At 38.0% G+C, this 15,562-nt stretch overlaps 1 protein-coding gene across 3 annotated transcripts; it reads left to right on the top strand.

Moving 5' to 3' along the window:
• Nucleotides 1-5,302: 5,302 nt before the first annotated feature.
• On the top strand, nucleotides 5,303-10,002 carry LOC109240905 (GATA transcription factor 8-like). 3 transcript variants are annotated; one of them, XM_019407585.1, is made up of 3 exons: nucleotides 5,303-5,486; nucleotides 6,635-6,886; nucleotides 8,815-10,002. In XM_019407585.1, exons 2-3 carry the CDS (start codon nucleotides 6,665-6,667, stop codon nucleotides 9,622-9,624), a joined length of 1,032 nt encoding a protein of 343 aa, XP_019263130.1. In that variant the 5' UTR covers nucleotides 5,303-5,486; nucleotides 6,635-6,664; the 3' UTR covers nucleotides 9,625-10,002. The 3 variants fall into 3 exon arrangements, with proteins under 3 accessions (XP_019263130.1, XP_019263131.1, XP_019263132.1); XM_019407586.1 differs by lacking the exon at nucleotides 5,303-5,486 and adding an exon at nucleotides 5,523-6,121; XM_019407587.1 differs by lacking the exon at nucleotides 5,303-5,486 and adding an exon at nucleotides 6,461-6,566.
• The last annotated feature ends 5,560 nt before the right edge of the window (nucleotides 10,003-15,562 follow it).

Here is a 15,562-nt window from a genome sequence, read left to right on the forward strand (position 1 = left end):
TTCATTTGGCCAATCATTTATCTGTCCAAATTCCATGACAGATTTGAGCTCAAGATCCTCGTCAACATTAATAGTATTGAGCGCCACATTATATCAACAACATTGTTGACGATCATTTAACGTCGGTTCCATCATTAGTCAATAAAGACATAACTTATCGAGATCTCATTATTTTCAGGTACCCGAGCCTCTCCCAAGAGGTCTTATGAAGTGTTATGTCATGGTGCTCTTATATAGCACTTGCCTCCTTATTATGACCATCTTGAACATTTGCTCCCTCCTTCTTCAAGGAGTTTTATCTTTGGAACCGATTAGTCTATTACGCTTCATGTGTTCCATAGACTATGTCCATCATGGACTTTATTCAATTTGGAGCATTAGTAGCTGAAATATGATATTTAGTTTGGGTCAGCAATGTGCCTAAAAATATTTTGCAAATGAATTATCACTTGAACTTCAAGTTCATATTTTCTTCTACGAGGATCTAAGTATACTCATAATAATTCATTCCATGTATTACTTTTTCCAGCTGCTCATTTTCTCCCACTAATGTTGGGATCACCAACACATATCCCCAATCTTCTTTGGGGACCAATCTTTGTGCATTGTGGTAGCACAATTAAATCATATAGTACATCCATATTTCTAGATGGAAATATTTGGTTCCTGACCATGAATCAATTGTGATGGGGAGAATGTATCATAACTTGTTGGCTAGATGCGTACAAGTGTTGTTGTATATTAAATAATACACCTCATACCAAATTTCTATTTGGGAGTTTTTTCTCATAACCAATGGTTTAGCTATAATTGGAGGCATACAATTTCTGCTAAACCAACTTGGAATTAAACCAGCATTATGAAGATAAATTATCATAATATATATTCTGGAACTGTGCTCTAATAATTTGAGCAAACAACCTTGCAAAAATCAAAGTGCAGGTTGATAACAAACGCACATGTGACCATACAATAGATGCATCTATTAAAATCATATAATAGTAAATAGTCCACATGGCAGGTGACTGGGCCCATAAATATATCACCTTTTATTCGTTCCAAAAATCAAGAGATTCAATCCCAACCTTAGCTGGTATATCATGAGAATAAGCAGCACAAGAGAATTCTTGAAAAATCTTCTATTTCTTCAATATATACCAATGTGAATTCTTAATTAATTTTCGCATCATAATTGAACCGGGATGGACAACCAGTTGTGCCAACTAATATTTATTTCTGTAAACCTCTAGTTTACTTGTGGCATGTGATTCCATCATCATGCTTATACTCGTGTAGTACAAATAGAAGAAAAGTCGGGTAACCTTTCATATTTACCCGGCATGTTATAGTAATATGAAGATAATCAATCTTCCTTTCATTTATAGTCTCAATATGCCAACTTTGGCTAATACATTTGAAACTCAAAAAGTTTCTTTTGAGACTTACTACCACCAATGCCATGAATACTTTTATTTATTCGGGTAGTAACAAATTCGCTCTTCTAGAGCTCTCAATAATTTTGCACTACAAGATCTTTTATAATACCATCCAAGTGGTGAATTTTTTTTTCTCCACAGAGAAAATTATCTTATCATAATAATTGTCATGGTCAAAATCATCATAAGCAAAATCTTTTCTTGCTTTAATTTTGCCTTTAATAACTTTTTATAAGGCGTGACAAAATATTTTCGGCTTACCACATGTACACGACCAATGACATATTCGTGTAACCACATAGTAATGCTTATGATCTTTCTTTCTCTCAAACCTCCCGTAGAGGTGAGTTATAGTATTTATTCAATCATGCATTGCACGTCTTTATTCATTACTTTTAGCACATATTGCCACATTCATCTTCATGAATGGGTCTTCATTCTCAATGCTTATTACAAGTCACATTCTCTTCAAGGAATGGATCATAATTAGCGACGTGCTTTGTTATTTTTCCACACCAATTTGATGATAAACATTGCCTTCACATTTTAAAGGACTATTTTGAGAACCCTTATTGTTCTCATTTTACAATTACCATAATGATGACTATTATTATTTGATCGTTGGAACGCACACGTTTATTTGTCAACAACTTGTCTTCATTTAGACTTATTATGCGGTGCTATCACATTCTCTTCAAGAATGGTGCAAATCAAGTGGGACATTTCATGCCTTTTCATGAAAGATACATTATTTTTCTTTCATTATATAATCAATATGCTGCATTAGGGCTCAAACCCAATGCCTTACCCATATAAAGGCATGTTAAACAATAATGAGTTGGGACTCGAAGTCAACTCTTATCATTATGGTGCACCAGGACTAGAACCCGATGTCTTACCCCCATGGTACGGTGGAACTTAAAACCTACCGTCTTATCCTTCACCTTAGGCCATAATGCATCACCCTTGAGCCTTTAATCACGGGGAGCCTTAAATAACATTTTCATCAATTGCCAAAAAAATGACTGCCCATGGACATGTATAATACACATGCAAATCAAAAGATTGGCTGCAATAGTACAGAAACTTAAGTCAACATCCATATTACAAGCATCTAATGTGAAAAAAAAATGTAAGATCCCATTTGGCAGAAGAAATATCATGGCAAAATAAATAATTTTGAGATTAGTAAAGCTAAAATATGAATGAACTAGAAGGATGTAAATATATCTTGTATTAGCATCCATTCCAGTGGCTTCCATCAATTGTCAGACTTCTATTTTTGTTTTGTTTGATAGCCACTAATTGTGGTATAAGGATAGTGCAAAATATATGCCTTTACGGAGGTGTACAAAAATGAGAGCATATTTAGTTGGAGATTCGTGCTGATAACGTGTTACAAAACTTAGCTCAAAGTAACAATATAAAACAATAAAATAGACAACAATGTAGAGAGAAAGAGAGGAGAGAATCTTATTTCTTCTATGTATTCAAGTGTATACAATGTGATGCCAAAACCCTCTATTTATAGGATTACATAGAGGCATACAAAAGAATGCCATAAACATGATATTAAACATTTGAGATCATGGAGGAAGATCATGGGGAGGTTATGGAGGTGTGGGAGTTACAACTATAATGGTGAGAAGTAGTGGGAGTTATCTACATAATGGAGAAGAGTAGTGGGAGTAACTTCTTTAGGAGTTATAGACATCCACTACAAAATAATATTTCATAACAGATGTATAGTTTTATCTTTATTAATTGCCAATTTATCAAGTTATCTATTATAAGTAATACTTATCATAAAACTTACATGTACTTAGCTTAGGACTTAGTTATATATTAACAATTAAAAATATAAATAATTAGTATAATTTAACATATTACAATAAGTTAGTACTATTATTTACTATTAGTTCTAGGCTACCAATAAGTATTTATTAAGTAGAATTACTCGTTAATATGATTTAATTGATGACCTAGAATTAGGGGTGTGCATTCGAATCGGTTTATCGATAAATCGAATCGATTATTTGTTATCGGTTTATCGATTTCGATTTCGATTTTTTCCTCTTCGGTTATCGATTTATCGATAAATCGATAAGATATAATAAAAAGACAAATATACCCTTATTCTATAATACCCTTTCCTTTACCCTAAGTCCCTAACCCTATTATTTTATCTACCCATTCTTCAGCGCCGCTTTTACCTCTCCTCTACCCCGCTTTTACCTCTCCTCTACCCCGCTTTTACCTTTTTGTCCATATTAGTTAGGCGTGTTTATAGCGATATACTTTCCGTGGAATCCCGCAATTTTTTTTATTGGTGTAATCGATAACCGAATCGATAAGCCCCAAAAATTGATAAATCGAAATCGAAAAAATCGAAACCTTATTGAAACGATAACGATAAGCATATGTACAAATCGATAATCGATAAGTACTTATCGATAAGGGTCAAAATCGAATCGATAAATCGAATGCACACCCCTACCTAGAATAAATAGTAGTGCATAATTTGCTATAAACATTAGATTACACTAATTTTGCACTATCATTATATAAATATCAAGGACTCACTTACAAGGATAGAAGCCTAGACTAGACTAGAAAGTAGATTGCTTTGGTCTTCAAATTTTTTGATTGGGATCTTCTATAATTTCGCACGTGAGAGAACTTAAATCCATATCAAATTACATTGCATAGTACTTAAATTATGCACTTATAATATAAGAGATATTAACATATCAGCTTCATTTATTAGGTATTGATTTACAACCTAAAATGTATAGTTTGCTACTATAAAAAAGCACTTACGTTGTGTATAACTTATGGACCCGTTTGGTTATAGATTTTGCCAAAATTTATTTGGTATTTTTTGGCAAATACGTGTCTGTTAATAAATTTTATCCATATTTTGATAAATTGGAAGGGGTTATGACGGGAAGGGGTCATGACGGAAAGCAGGGGTCTTTAGGATTTTTTTCAATCTTTTTTCATTTATTTTTATTGTTTCTTTTTCTTGTGATTTTTCAAATAATTTCTTTAATCAAAATAATTGACGCACGCGCTTTTTATAGCTTGTAATCACGCAATTATCTGACTCATCAAAACAAATGCCAACTAAGCTCGGTCAACGGTCAGAAGGGTTTATGAAGTAGGTTTTGATAAACTAGAAGTGTTTGGATGAAACTCCACAGAATATAAGGACCGGGATGACAAACCTGAACAAGTATAGGAGTCTACTAGGCCATTCTGCCTTTATTATTTTGTAACAATGTTGATTCGTCCTCTCGGTCATCTGATAGTGTATTATGTAGTTCATTATAAAAATGCTAAATTTGTACCAAATTTATTTATGTTCAGGACTATAGTTTGCGATAATATAATGAATGTTATAAATGAATGTAATGCTGGATATTTGTGATAGTTTTTAGAACTTGTGAGTATAAGTCATGTTTCATATTTTTTTTAAAAAAAAGTAAAATATATTTTAAAAATTGATGTACAAACACATTTTCATCTTCAAACCAAACTTCACCCAAATCAAAAATTTCAAAACAAATTTGGAAATCCATGACCAAATGCTAGCTAAACAACAACGGCAACAACAACCCAATAAAATTCCACTAATAAAATTCCACTAGTAGTATCTGGAGAGTGTATTGTGTACACAGACATCACCTCGAGCTAAATCTCAATCAAATTACATTAATAACCAAGTAGTACTAGTATATATAAAAAAAAGGAAAAATAAAAAAAACAGAGGGAGAGGTGTGGGACCAGAGAGCAATGAGAAGAGCGTATTGAAGGGAGGAGGGAAGACTTAAAGATCACGACAATGGAGTGGAGGGGTGAGGTGATATAACTAAAATATACAGCTAGCAATGAAACAATAGATACCTCTTACCAACCATCACTCTCTCCTTCTACTTCTACTTCTACTTCTACTTCTCCTTTTTAACTTTCTTCTTTCCATTTCTCTCCTAATTAAAACCCCTTCATATCTCTTCTTCTTCTTCTGGTACTACTACTACTTTCTTCAAGGTATTACATATACTTCATTCTTTCTATTTATTCATTCATTCATAGCCAAACTATAAGCTATTAGAGTCATATAGAGTCAGAAAAAAGTTCTTTTTTTTTGCTTTTGTCTTCTTTAATGTACATTCACAGCCAGCTATAGTTCTTACACTACTTCTTTTCAAGTGGGTGTTGTAAAGTTTTTGTCTTTTTTTACTTCATTTGAATTCTTCATAGTTTCCTTGGGACTTGAGCCAATCCAAAATAGTACTACTACTACTAATTCCAGTTATTCTCAGTTTTGGGCCGGAGGTTTTAGGGTTTAAGCGTTAGTTCTGTTTTTGGTGTTTTTTTCTTTTCACTTTTCATGTATTTGGTGCTTTTAAGGTGTTAGGCTCTATAATTTTTTTGGACCTTCAGTTACATTTTCTGAAAACAGAGAAAATGTTTTGAGTCTTTTTCGCTTCAAATTAACCAACAAAACTTGGTTTTATAGAGATGTCTAGGCATAAAGATTGAAATTTTACTCCAACTTTTTGCTGTTTTGCATTGTTTTTATACTTTTCTGAACAATTTTGGAATACAATTGCGGAGGAATTTTCTGAGAAATTTTGGAGCTTTTTCTGCATATTGGGTCTATAAGTTCTTGCATTTTTAAGGTTTGCTTCTTCAATTTGCATTTGGGTTTTCGTTTTTTTTTTAAATAATCTTTTTTCTTGTACTTTTCTCGATGTGTCGGTGCACTCAGTGTGAACACTTTACTAGAGTTCATTCTCATCCCAGCTTTTGTTTTTTTCTTCTTCTGAATTTCCCAATAATTTTCTAAATATTACAAAAAAATCCCACCTTGGCTCATTTTGTGAATCTTGATTTTATGTTGTGGATTGACAAAATTCCAAAAAATATTCAACCTTTTTCTAATAAAATGTGCCACGCCTCATTTTTGACACCTTGGCTCCAGCTAGAGCACTTGGTGGGGTTGGCCCTTACCCTTCACATTAATTTTCATTTTTTTCCCAATAAAATGACTAAATGACTAATGATCATATGTATTTTTGCTTCCTGTACCCAGGTGTTGGGCTCAGAAATTGTTATCATTTGTTGGTATGAAAATTTGGTGACTTTTCTTAGTTGGTGGCAATTATTAACTAGTTTTGTGTTAATTTTTGCAGATAAAGTAGGAAAAAGAAAGAGTATAATAAATGGCGTCAAATTTGGTGGATGAGATAGACTGTGGTAGCTTCTTTGACCACATTGATGATTTGATTGATTTCCCTCTAGAGAATGAAACTGCTGGCCTTAATTCTACTGATTGCAAAGATTTTCCCAGCATTTGGAATGATCCATTGCCGGATTCCGACTCCCTTTTCTCCGGCAGCCACCGGAATTCAGCCTCTGACTTCTCCGCCGAGCTCTCTGTTCCGGTGAGTATTCTCTTTGTAGCCACTTGTGAGTGTATATAACTTAAATTCTTATTTGTATATTAGCATTTTAATTAATAAAAAAAGTTCAAAGTTTAAGTGATTCACGTGTTCAAGTTGTGGAATCAGCCACTGATGTATGCATTAGGATAGGATGCCTGCATCACATCCCTTTGGGTTAGTTCGGTATGAGGTATAAGTAGATATAGTGCTGGTATAAAATTTTAATACCACCTTAATACTTTGTTTGGTTAGCAAATCTGGTATAAGTTATCCGGGGATAAAAATTAGTATCGGAATAACTTATACTCCCTCCGGTCCAAAATAAGTGATTTTTTGGCCTTTTTCTTGTGGTCCAAAATAAGTGATTTTTTCAGATTTCAAGAATGAATTAATTATTTTTTTCCTACATTGTCCTTGGAGTAAATTGTGTTGGAATATGTGTTAGGAATGTTTATGTGAGATAGTAAAGGTTAATATGGTCAATTCCATTGCTAATTAATGCTAAAATGTGTATTTCTTAATTTGTGTGAAAACATCCAAAAAATCACTTATTTTGGACCGGAGGGAGTACCTTGTAGGGGTTGGGTAATTAGTGTCGGGATAACTTATATCTTCTTCTTAGAAATTATGCAATTGTCATTTTAATACAACATACCAAAACAATGAATAAAAACAATATCAACATAACTTATCCCAGCATAATTTATCCCGGCATAAACCGTATTCAAACCAAGCGACCCCTTAAAGTGTGACCTTTCTACCGACCCTGCGCGAATGCGGTTTAATTTGTGCACCGGTTGCATGTTTTTCTCTTTTGGTCAAAGTGTAAGTGATTCCCGTGGGGGCTGATTTCCTTTTTATGTCTCATCACGTGAATGGACGTAGAGTTTTAAATATGTATTGCTTAGTACTTAATTAAAGAATTGTATCATGATTGGAGAGATCAGCTACTTAATGATGGATTAAGATATGTTTTGTATCTGACTGCCAGCTGGGCTGTCGGTGCTAAAGAAGTACACTAAATTTTATGCTCAAAATTCAAACAATTTGCTCCATTTCAGGAATTAAAAAGTAGTCCATTTCAAACAATTTGCTGCAGCTGCAGTCAATTCTTCACTTGGGACCACATCATAACTTTTTGCAATTGTCCAGTCATTCTACAGATAAAAGTTTGTTGATTGGTGGAATTAATTTGAATCTTTATTTCAATCTCATTTTCACACCTTGTATTATTGTGAGTGCATTTGCCTATTAGTCCACTGTGTTCAAGCTGAAAAAGCAACAAATTAGATGGACTACTAGAATCCCTGTTAGAGTTATGAGACTTAGCCATTTGATACTTTTTTTTTTCTTTATGCATGCTGTTTGAAGGGGAGTTTTGGCGTAACTGGTATAGTTGCTGCCATGTGACCAGGAGGTCAACGGGTTCGAGCCGTGGAATAACCTCTTGTAGAAATGCAGGGTACATACAATAGACCCTTGTGGTCCTACCCTTCTCCGGACCCCACGCATAGCGAAAGCTTAGTGCACCGGGCTGCCCTTTTTATGAGTCGGGTATCGGGAAACCCACTGGCCCGAGTAATCTGGATTCGCACCGTGTAGGGCCCACTAAAGGGGGAAGCATCGTCTTTCATCCACGGTAGTTGGAAAGTCCTGTCTATTTCGACTTCCGAATCCGCCCCTTGCCACTCGCATGTGGTAGTTGGAGAGGTGGTTGTTGTATAACAAGGAATGACCATCATAATTAGTGACAGATAATAACATTCAATTTGCACCAGCATGATTGTGCAACTATAAGCAAAGCTGAACCAAACATTCTATTGAAAGTCATTGTCATCATTGAAAAGGACATTGTATCTATTGAGTTTGATATCATATACTACAACTCTGAACACTTTGTCTGATATATTTGTGATCTTGTGTTACAGTATGAGGATATTGTTCAGCTTGAATGGCTTTCAACATTTGTGGAGGATTCCTTTTCGGGCGGAGGATTGACTCTCGGGAAAGAAACCTTTCCTCTTAACAAAGAGACATCCGAAGCCAAATTCCAGACTTCGAGTCCTGTCTCCGTGCTTGAGAGCAGCAGCAGTAGCTCTTCCTCTTCTTGTTCAGTTGAAAAAACTGTTCCACTGAGTAGTCCATGCCACCGGGGTCCACAACGTGCTCGTAGCAAGCGTCCTCGCCCTGCAACGTTTAATCCCGCACCAGTAATTCAACTTATCTCTCCAACATCATCCTTTACTGAGATTCCCCACCCATTTGTTGCTCAAGGAATTGCTTCAGAATCAGAAAATTTCGCGGAGTCTCCTATGAAGAAGATTCTGAAACCTGCTGTAGCAGAACAGAAGAAGAAAAAGAAACTCAAGTTGTCGTTTCCTTCAGCTCGGGTCGAGGCAAATCAGAATCCAGTGGCACAGACAATTAGGAAATGCCAGCATTGCGAGATAACAAAGACTCCTCAATGGAGGGCAGGTCCAATGGGACCAAAAACTCTGTGCAACGCGTGTGGTGTTCGTTACAAGTCAGGACGACTCTTCCCTGAATACCGGCCTGCTGCAAGTCCCACATTTGTTCCATCAATTCACTCAAACTCTCACAAGAAAGTTATTGAAATGAGAACCAAGGTTGTCCCGGACAACAATGCCAACATAGCCAGGACCGCGCCACCAGCAACAGTCACCCAACCGGAGTTCAACCCGAGTAACAAAGAGTCAGTGGAGGAAGAGAACAAGTGAACGAAAGAAGCAGAGAACAGTTTCCCTAGTCCATAGTCTTTTAGTCATCTCTCTTCCTTCTAATTTCAATGCTTAGTGTTATTTGTGTATTATTTTCTTGCATTTCTTTGTTCATTGTTGTTTGTATAGAGTTGTATTGAGTAGATAGAGAAGAAATAGAAGATTATATTTTAGGTGGTAGAGATAAAAGTTGTGATGAGATGAGAGGATATGAGAGCAAATATGGAGATTAGATTTAAGGGCTAAGCATTAGTGTAAGTTTCTTTTAAAGTTAAATTAGGTTTGGGGTCAGTGTTGGTCTTTTTGTTAGATGTTAATGCCTTGTTTTCTTTGTCCTTTAAATGGGAATTCTTTTGCAGTTCATTCGTTATTAGGCAATTCTGAAATGAGTAATGGTTTATTTTCTAAGTAATATTTTTTTAGTCAGTGTTGTTTTTTTAAATTGCTTCCCCATAATAATTAATTGAATGAATTAGAACTCTAATTCTATAATAATAGTACACGTTTTTGTTTTCTGTGTGTATGGGTAAAAATCGAGGGCAACGGCTACCCCGATTCCCCGGTAGAGAACGAAAGGGGAGCACGCATCCATTAGGTTATAGTCGAGGCCAAAGACCCCTCATATCGAGACCCAGGAAGACTTGAACGGTATATCCGACATTGGACATGGTAAAGCGACGCACCCCGGACCGAGTATAACTTCTAGACCTCGGGAGACGCGGTGAACGGTTATGCATGACAGATAGGGGTCCGTTCGCCCTCAACCGAATTTTACGACGCGAATCTGGTTCAGTATCGATTATGGATCAACAATTACCTGGAAAAGAAGATTTTTTTATCTCTTTTAGACTTATACTAGGACTGAAATTCTCCTACTATATAAGGGGGCAATTTTTCTTTAGTCAGGAACATTGTAACACGCAATTCAAAGGAATAAAAGTTTATTTTTATCTTCTAGCTACTATTAAAGGCATTACTCACTTGTTCAGTTTTTCATTCGCGACTGGGCTTGAACCGATGGCTCAGTCGAAGACAAGTTCATTGTTCAATCTAAGATCAGGTTTGATCGTAACATTGCCTAACCTTTGATCGTTTATTTTGTCTTTAATTCATTTATCTGTTATTCTTAACTATTCGTGTTGAATTAAACCACGTATCCTTTAAACCGCGTACAAATTTAACTGTTACCTAATTTTGGGGTAAGCAGTTTAGCGCCCACCGTGGGGATAGGATAATAGTGGTGATTTGATATGAATCTCCATAACACGCCTTATTTTATGCTTGGTTTTTGAAATCTTAATTTCAGGTCAGTCTAAAAATGTCAAACTCTCAGTCTGCTCACTTGAACGTTGACGTTGAGTCGGACCATCACGACGAATATCATAATGTGGTGCCCAGTAGTGATGTGCTTTCTGCCGATCCCAACGGTGTCCCAGTCGCCGACCCGGTCGATGCTAACTCGCAGGTGGCCATTAACATCAATTTGCCAACTGACCCTGAAAACAGTGTTCGTGGGGGACCCCGACCAACAGCTCGAGAAACGCCCGAAGTGAAGGTGATGGGGTGAGCCTACGGCTGATTTTCGAAATCCTGCAATAGCACAACTGCAGAATCAAGGTCACGCCCCTAACAGAGTCGAGCCTGAACAATCCTAGGAAAGCACGCGAAGATACGAACAAATTACCGAGAGACCAGGTGAAGCCGAGCCCGGGGTAACTTCTGAGATGATGAAGATGCTCGAAGCATTGACAAAACAGGTGGAGTCGGGTGAGAAAAAGATTGAGGCCAACGACAAGAAGGTGGAAACATACAACTCCAGGGTCGATCAGATCCCCGGAGCACCCCCAACATTGAAGGGATTGGATTTAAAAAAATTTATCCAAAATCCCTTTGCTCCGAGCGCGAACCAAATTTGATCCCAAAGAGATTTCGTATGCACGACATTCCCAAATATAATGGGACCACGGATCTAAATAAGCATGTGACCTCCTTTACATGCGCGAACAAAAGGAACGATTTGGAGATGATGAGATCGAGTCGGTGTTGCTGAAAAAGTTTGGGGAAACTTTTTCCAAGTGAGCGATGATATGGCATCACAACTTGCCTCCCAATTCCATTGACTCGTTTTCTATGCTTGTAGATGCTTTCGTAAAGGTCCATGTCGGGGCCATCAAGGTCGAGACCAGAAAATCGGATCTTTCAAGGTCAAACAAAGGGATAACGAGTTGCTGAGGGAGTTCGTCTAAAGATTCCAGATGGAGCGGGTGGACCTACCACCAGTTGCAGATGATTAGGACGTTCAGTCATTTACTCAGGGGCTCAACCCCGAAGTTCCGTAGCCTCTCAATAGCTAAAATAAAATTTGGTGGAGTACCCGGCAGTAACCTGGGCCGACGTCCACAACAGGTACCAGTCGAAGATCATGGTCGAGGACGACCAACTCGAGGCCCCTTCTGGATCTGTTTACCACGTCAGGACCGATGATAGATCTAAGAGAGCCATTGATCAAGAGCCAAGACTGGTCCGAGATCGATATCAGTCATACATCGCGGTCCGAAGGGGAAATGGATCCAACCATCACCCCCAAGGAACGAGAAGAGAAATGATCGAGGGCTTAGTGGTCGGGGCTTGATGAGAAAGAATGGTTTCGACAGGTCACTTGGGAGTACGAAGGCACCAAGATTATCAGAATATAACTTCAACGTAGACGTTGCAAGCATCGTGTCGGCCATAGGACGCATCAAAGAGACCAAGTGGCCCCGACCACTGCAGTCCGACCCAACTAGGGAGATCCTAACTTGATGTGTAAGTATCACAGCACTGACGGTCATAGGACCGAATATTGCCGACAGTGAAGAGAAGAAGTTGCTCGAATGTTCAACAATTGAGCACCTCCGAGAATTCTTAAGTGAACGAGCCAAAAACCACTTCAGAAATAGGGACATCAACAAACAGGTCGAACAAGAGGAGCCTCGGCACGTGATCAACATGATTATTGGAGGAGTCGAAGTCCCCCAAGGGCCAATGATAAAACGCACTAAAATATCTATTACGAGGGAAAAATTCACCTGGGATATCGTTCCGGAGGGAGCCATTTTGTTCAGCGATGAAGATGTCGAGGGCATCGTATAGCCTCACAACGATGCACTGGTATTATATGTACTTATCAATAAATCTCGGGTTAAACGTGTGCTGATTGATCCAGGTAGCTCGGACACCATCATCAGATCAAGGGTCGTAGAGCAATTGGGGTTACATGATCAAATCGTATGGGCAGTTCGGGCATTGAACGGATTCAACATGGCATGTGAGACCATGAAAGGAGAGATAACTTTGCCAGTAAACACTGCCGGGACAATCCAAGAAACGAAGTTCTATGTGATCGAAGGGGATATGAGGTACAACGCTCTGTTCAGAAGGCTATGGATCCACAACATGAGGGCGATGCCTTAGACCTTGCACCAGGCGCTGAAATTTCCCACGTCAGGGACAGTCAAAAAGGTCTACGGAGAACAACCGGTCGCAAGGGAAATATTTGTTGTCGATGAAGTGATCTCGGTGCCTGCAGTTTCAATATCGAGGAAGAACCGACCGAGAAAGAAGATATTAAATAGCAATCACTGATACTGGCCTTAGCCGAACCGGAGAAACAAGAAGAACAAGGAGCAGACGATGAGGACGATTACAATGTCTCGAGATCGTTCATAGCTACCGATGACACCGACGCCACCAAATCAACAATTGAAGAGTTGGAGAAAGTCATATTAGTCGAGCATCTGCCGGATCGAAAGGTATACCTGGGCACGTGGTTAACCTCCCGATCTCAGGATAAAACTTATTGATTTTCTTAAAGCTAACGCCAATTGTTTCGCTTGGTCCCATCTTGACATGACAGGGATCCCACTAGAGGTAACCACTCACAAGCTGCGTTTGGACCCGAAGTTCCATCTGGTTAAGCAGAAGAGAAGGCCACAGTTCGAGGTTAAACACGCGTTCATCAAGGATGAGGTATAAAAACTTCTAAAAATAGGATCCATTCGGGAAGTTAAATACCCGGATTGGTTAGCTAACATAGTGGTAGTACCTAAAAAAGGAAATAAACTAAGGATGTGTGTAGAATAAAAAGATCTAAACAAATCATGCCCCAAGGATTCTTTCGCTTTGCCTAACATCGATCGAATGATCGACGTGACAATCGGGCATGAGATACTCAATTTTCTTGACGCCTACTCCGGGTACTACCAAATTGGATGAACCCGGACGATCAAGAAAAGACTTATTTCATAAAAAAAAATTGGCACCTACTGCTATAACATAATGTCGTTTGGATTTAAAGAACGTCGCTGCCACCTACCAACGCCTAGTAAACCAGATGTTCGAAGAATAAATAGGAAAATCAATTGAAGTTTATATTGACGATATGTTGGTCAAGTCCCTGCGAGCATAGGACCATTTGAAATATTTGCAAGAAACCTTCGACATACTAAGAAAATACAACATGAAGCTGAACCCGGAGAAGTACGCATTTGGGGTCAGTTTGGGCAAATTCCTCGGGTTCATGGTATCCAATCGGGGGATAGAGATCAACCTTGACAAATAAAGGCTATAGAGGATATCACAGTAGTGGACAACGTCAAGGTGGTTCAAAGATTGACCGGACGTGTAGCTGCATTTGGCCGATTCATCTCGAGGTCATCAGAGAAGAGCCATCAGTTCTTCTCACTATTGAAAAAGAAGAACAATTTCTCCTGGACTCCGGAATGCCAGCAAGCTTTGGAAGAACTCAAACGATACTTGTCGAGCCCCCCTTTGCTGCACACTGATCAGCTCCAACTCTATACCACTATAAAATGGCAAGAGTGGTCGATGCAGCTTTTACCCGAAAGGTCGGGATCGATATCCACAAGGAGCTAATATTGGTTGGGAATTGGGTTCCTATCCGATCTAGCTATGTGTGTTGCTCTTAATTGCACCTCTAACCATGATTTCTTTTGTTTCTATTCTACTTTATGCTAATGAGTGCTGAAAGTTATCTAAGTATAATGTTTTTGTAAAGGTTTTCTCAATTAATAAAAGGCACTAGGGAAGTGACTTACACCTAGGTGAATATCTAACGGGGTCTAAAACTTAGGACAAACTTGTTATAATTAGGATCATGATATAACTATTGCACATAATTAATCACTCTATGCCTCTCGGTAGTTCAAGTGCCTTTGCCCTAATTGGCTTTCTCAAGCCCAATTGGGTGTCCAAACAATGCAAGCAAAATTGGCTCAAGTCGGGTATTACTATCTCTAGATTTAACCCTTTAATTAGGGCTATCAATCTCTTGAATGCACCCCAATTCCTTGTTAGCCTGAGTTTCCTAGACTTAGACTCTCTTTCTCAAGAAGATTCTAAGTCATATAGGCACGAATCAGTGTTTGCAACCACCAATTCAACAATTAAAGCATGAATCAAGCTAAATATCATTAACCCATAAACAATTAAGCCCTAAAATTGAAGACCCATTAAATACCCACACTAGGGTTGGGTCACAACCCTAGCTAATAGGTTTAGCTACTTAAAGTATCCTAACAAAACTCCGCAAGGTAAAAGAAGCAAGAACTATAGATGATACTCACTAGAACATGTGCAGTTCATAATTTTAACAAGTATAGAACAAATATATGATCAAATCCAAAAATCTCAGGTAAAACCATTTTATGCTCATAATTATCTATTTTAAAGTGTTCTGCTCAGTCAGCAATCCAGCATATAAGGAAGAGATGCAAGTAAAATCAAGTAAACAACCAAGGAAATTTAGAGTAAAGATGAAATGCAATAACCAAATAACAGTTCATTGTGCCGGGAAACCCAGTCCAATAACCATAAGCATATAAGGGCTGTTGCAGCATGCAACCCGATCCAATAACAGTAACCAGCTCTCCCAGAGCTC

The sequence above is a fragment of the Nicotiana attenuata genome, unplaced genomic scaffold (assembly GCF_001879085.1).
Source record: "Nicotiana attenuata strain UT unplaced genomic scaffold, NIATTr2, whole genome shotgun sequence".
Classification (NCBI taxonomy): Eukaryota; Viridiplantae; Streptophyta; class Magnoliopsida; order Solanales; family Solanaceae; genus Nicotiana; species Nicotiana attenuata.

Excerpts from the sequence above, each read along its gene's own strand:
- LOC109240905 (XM_019407585.1), top strand. The coding sequence starts at position 6,665 with ATGGCGTCAAATTTGGTGGATGAGATAGACTGTGGTAGCTTCTTTGAC. Across the intron at positions 6,887-8,814 it reads CCGCCGAGCTCTCTGTTCCG|TATGAGGATATTGTTCAGCT; the intron begins GTGAGTATTCTC and ends CTTGTGTTACAG.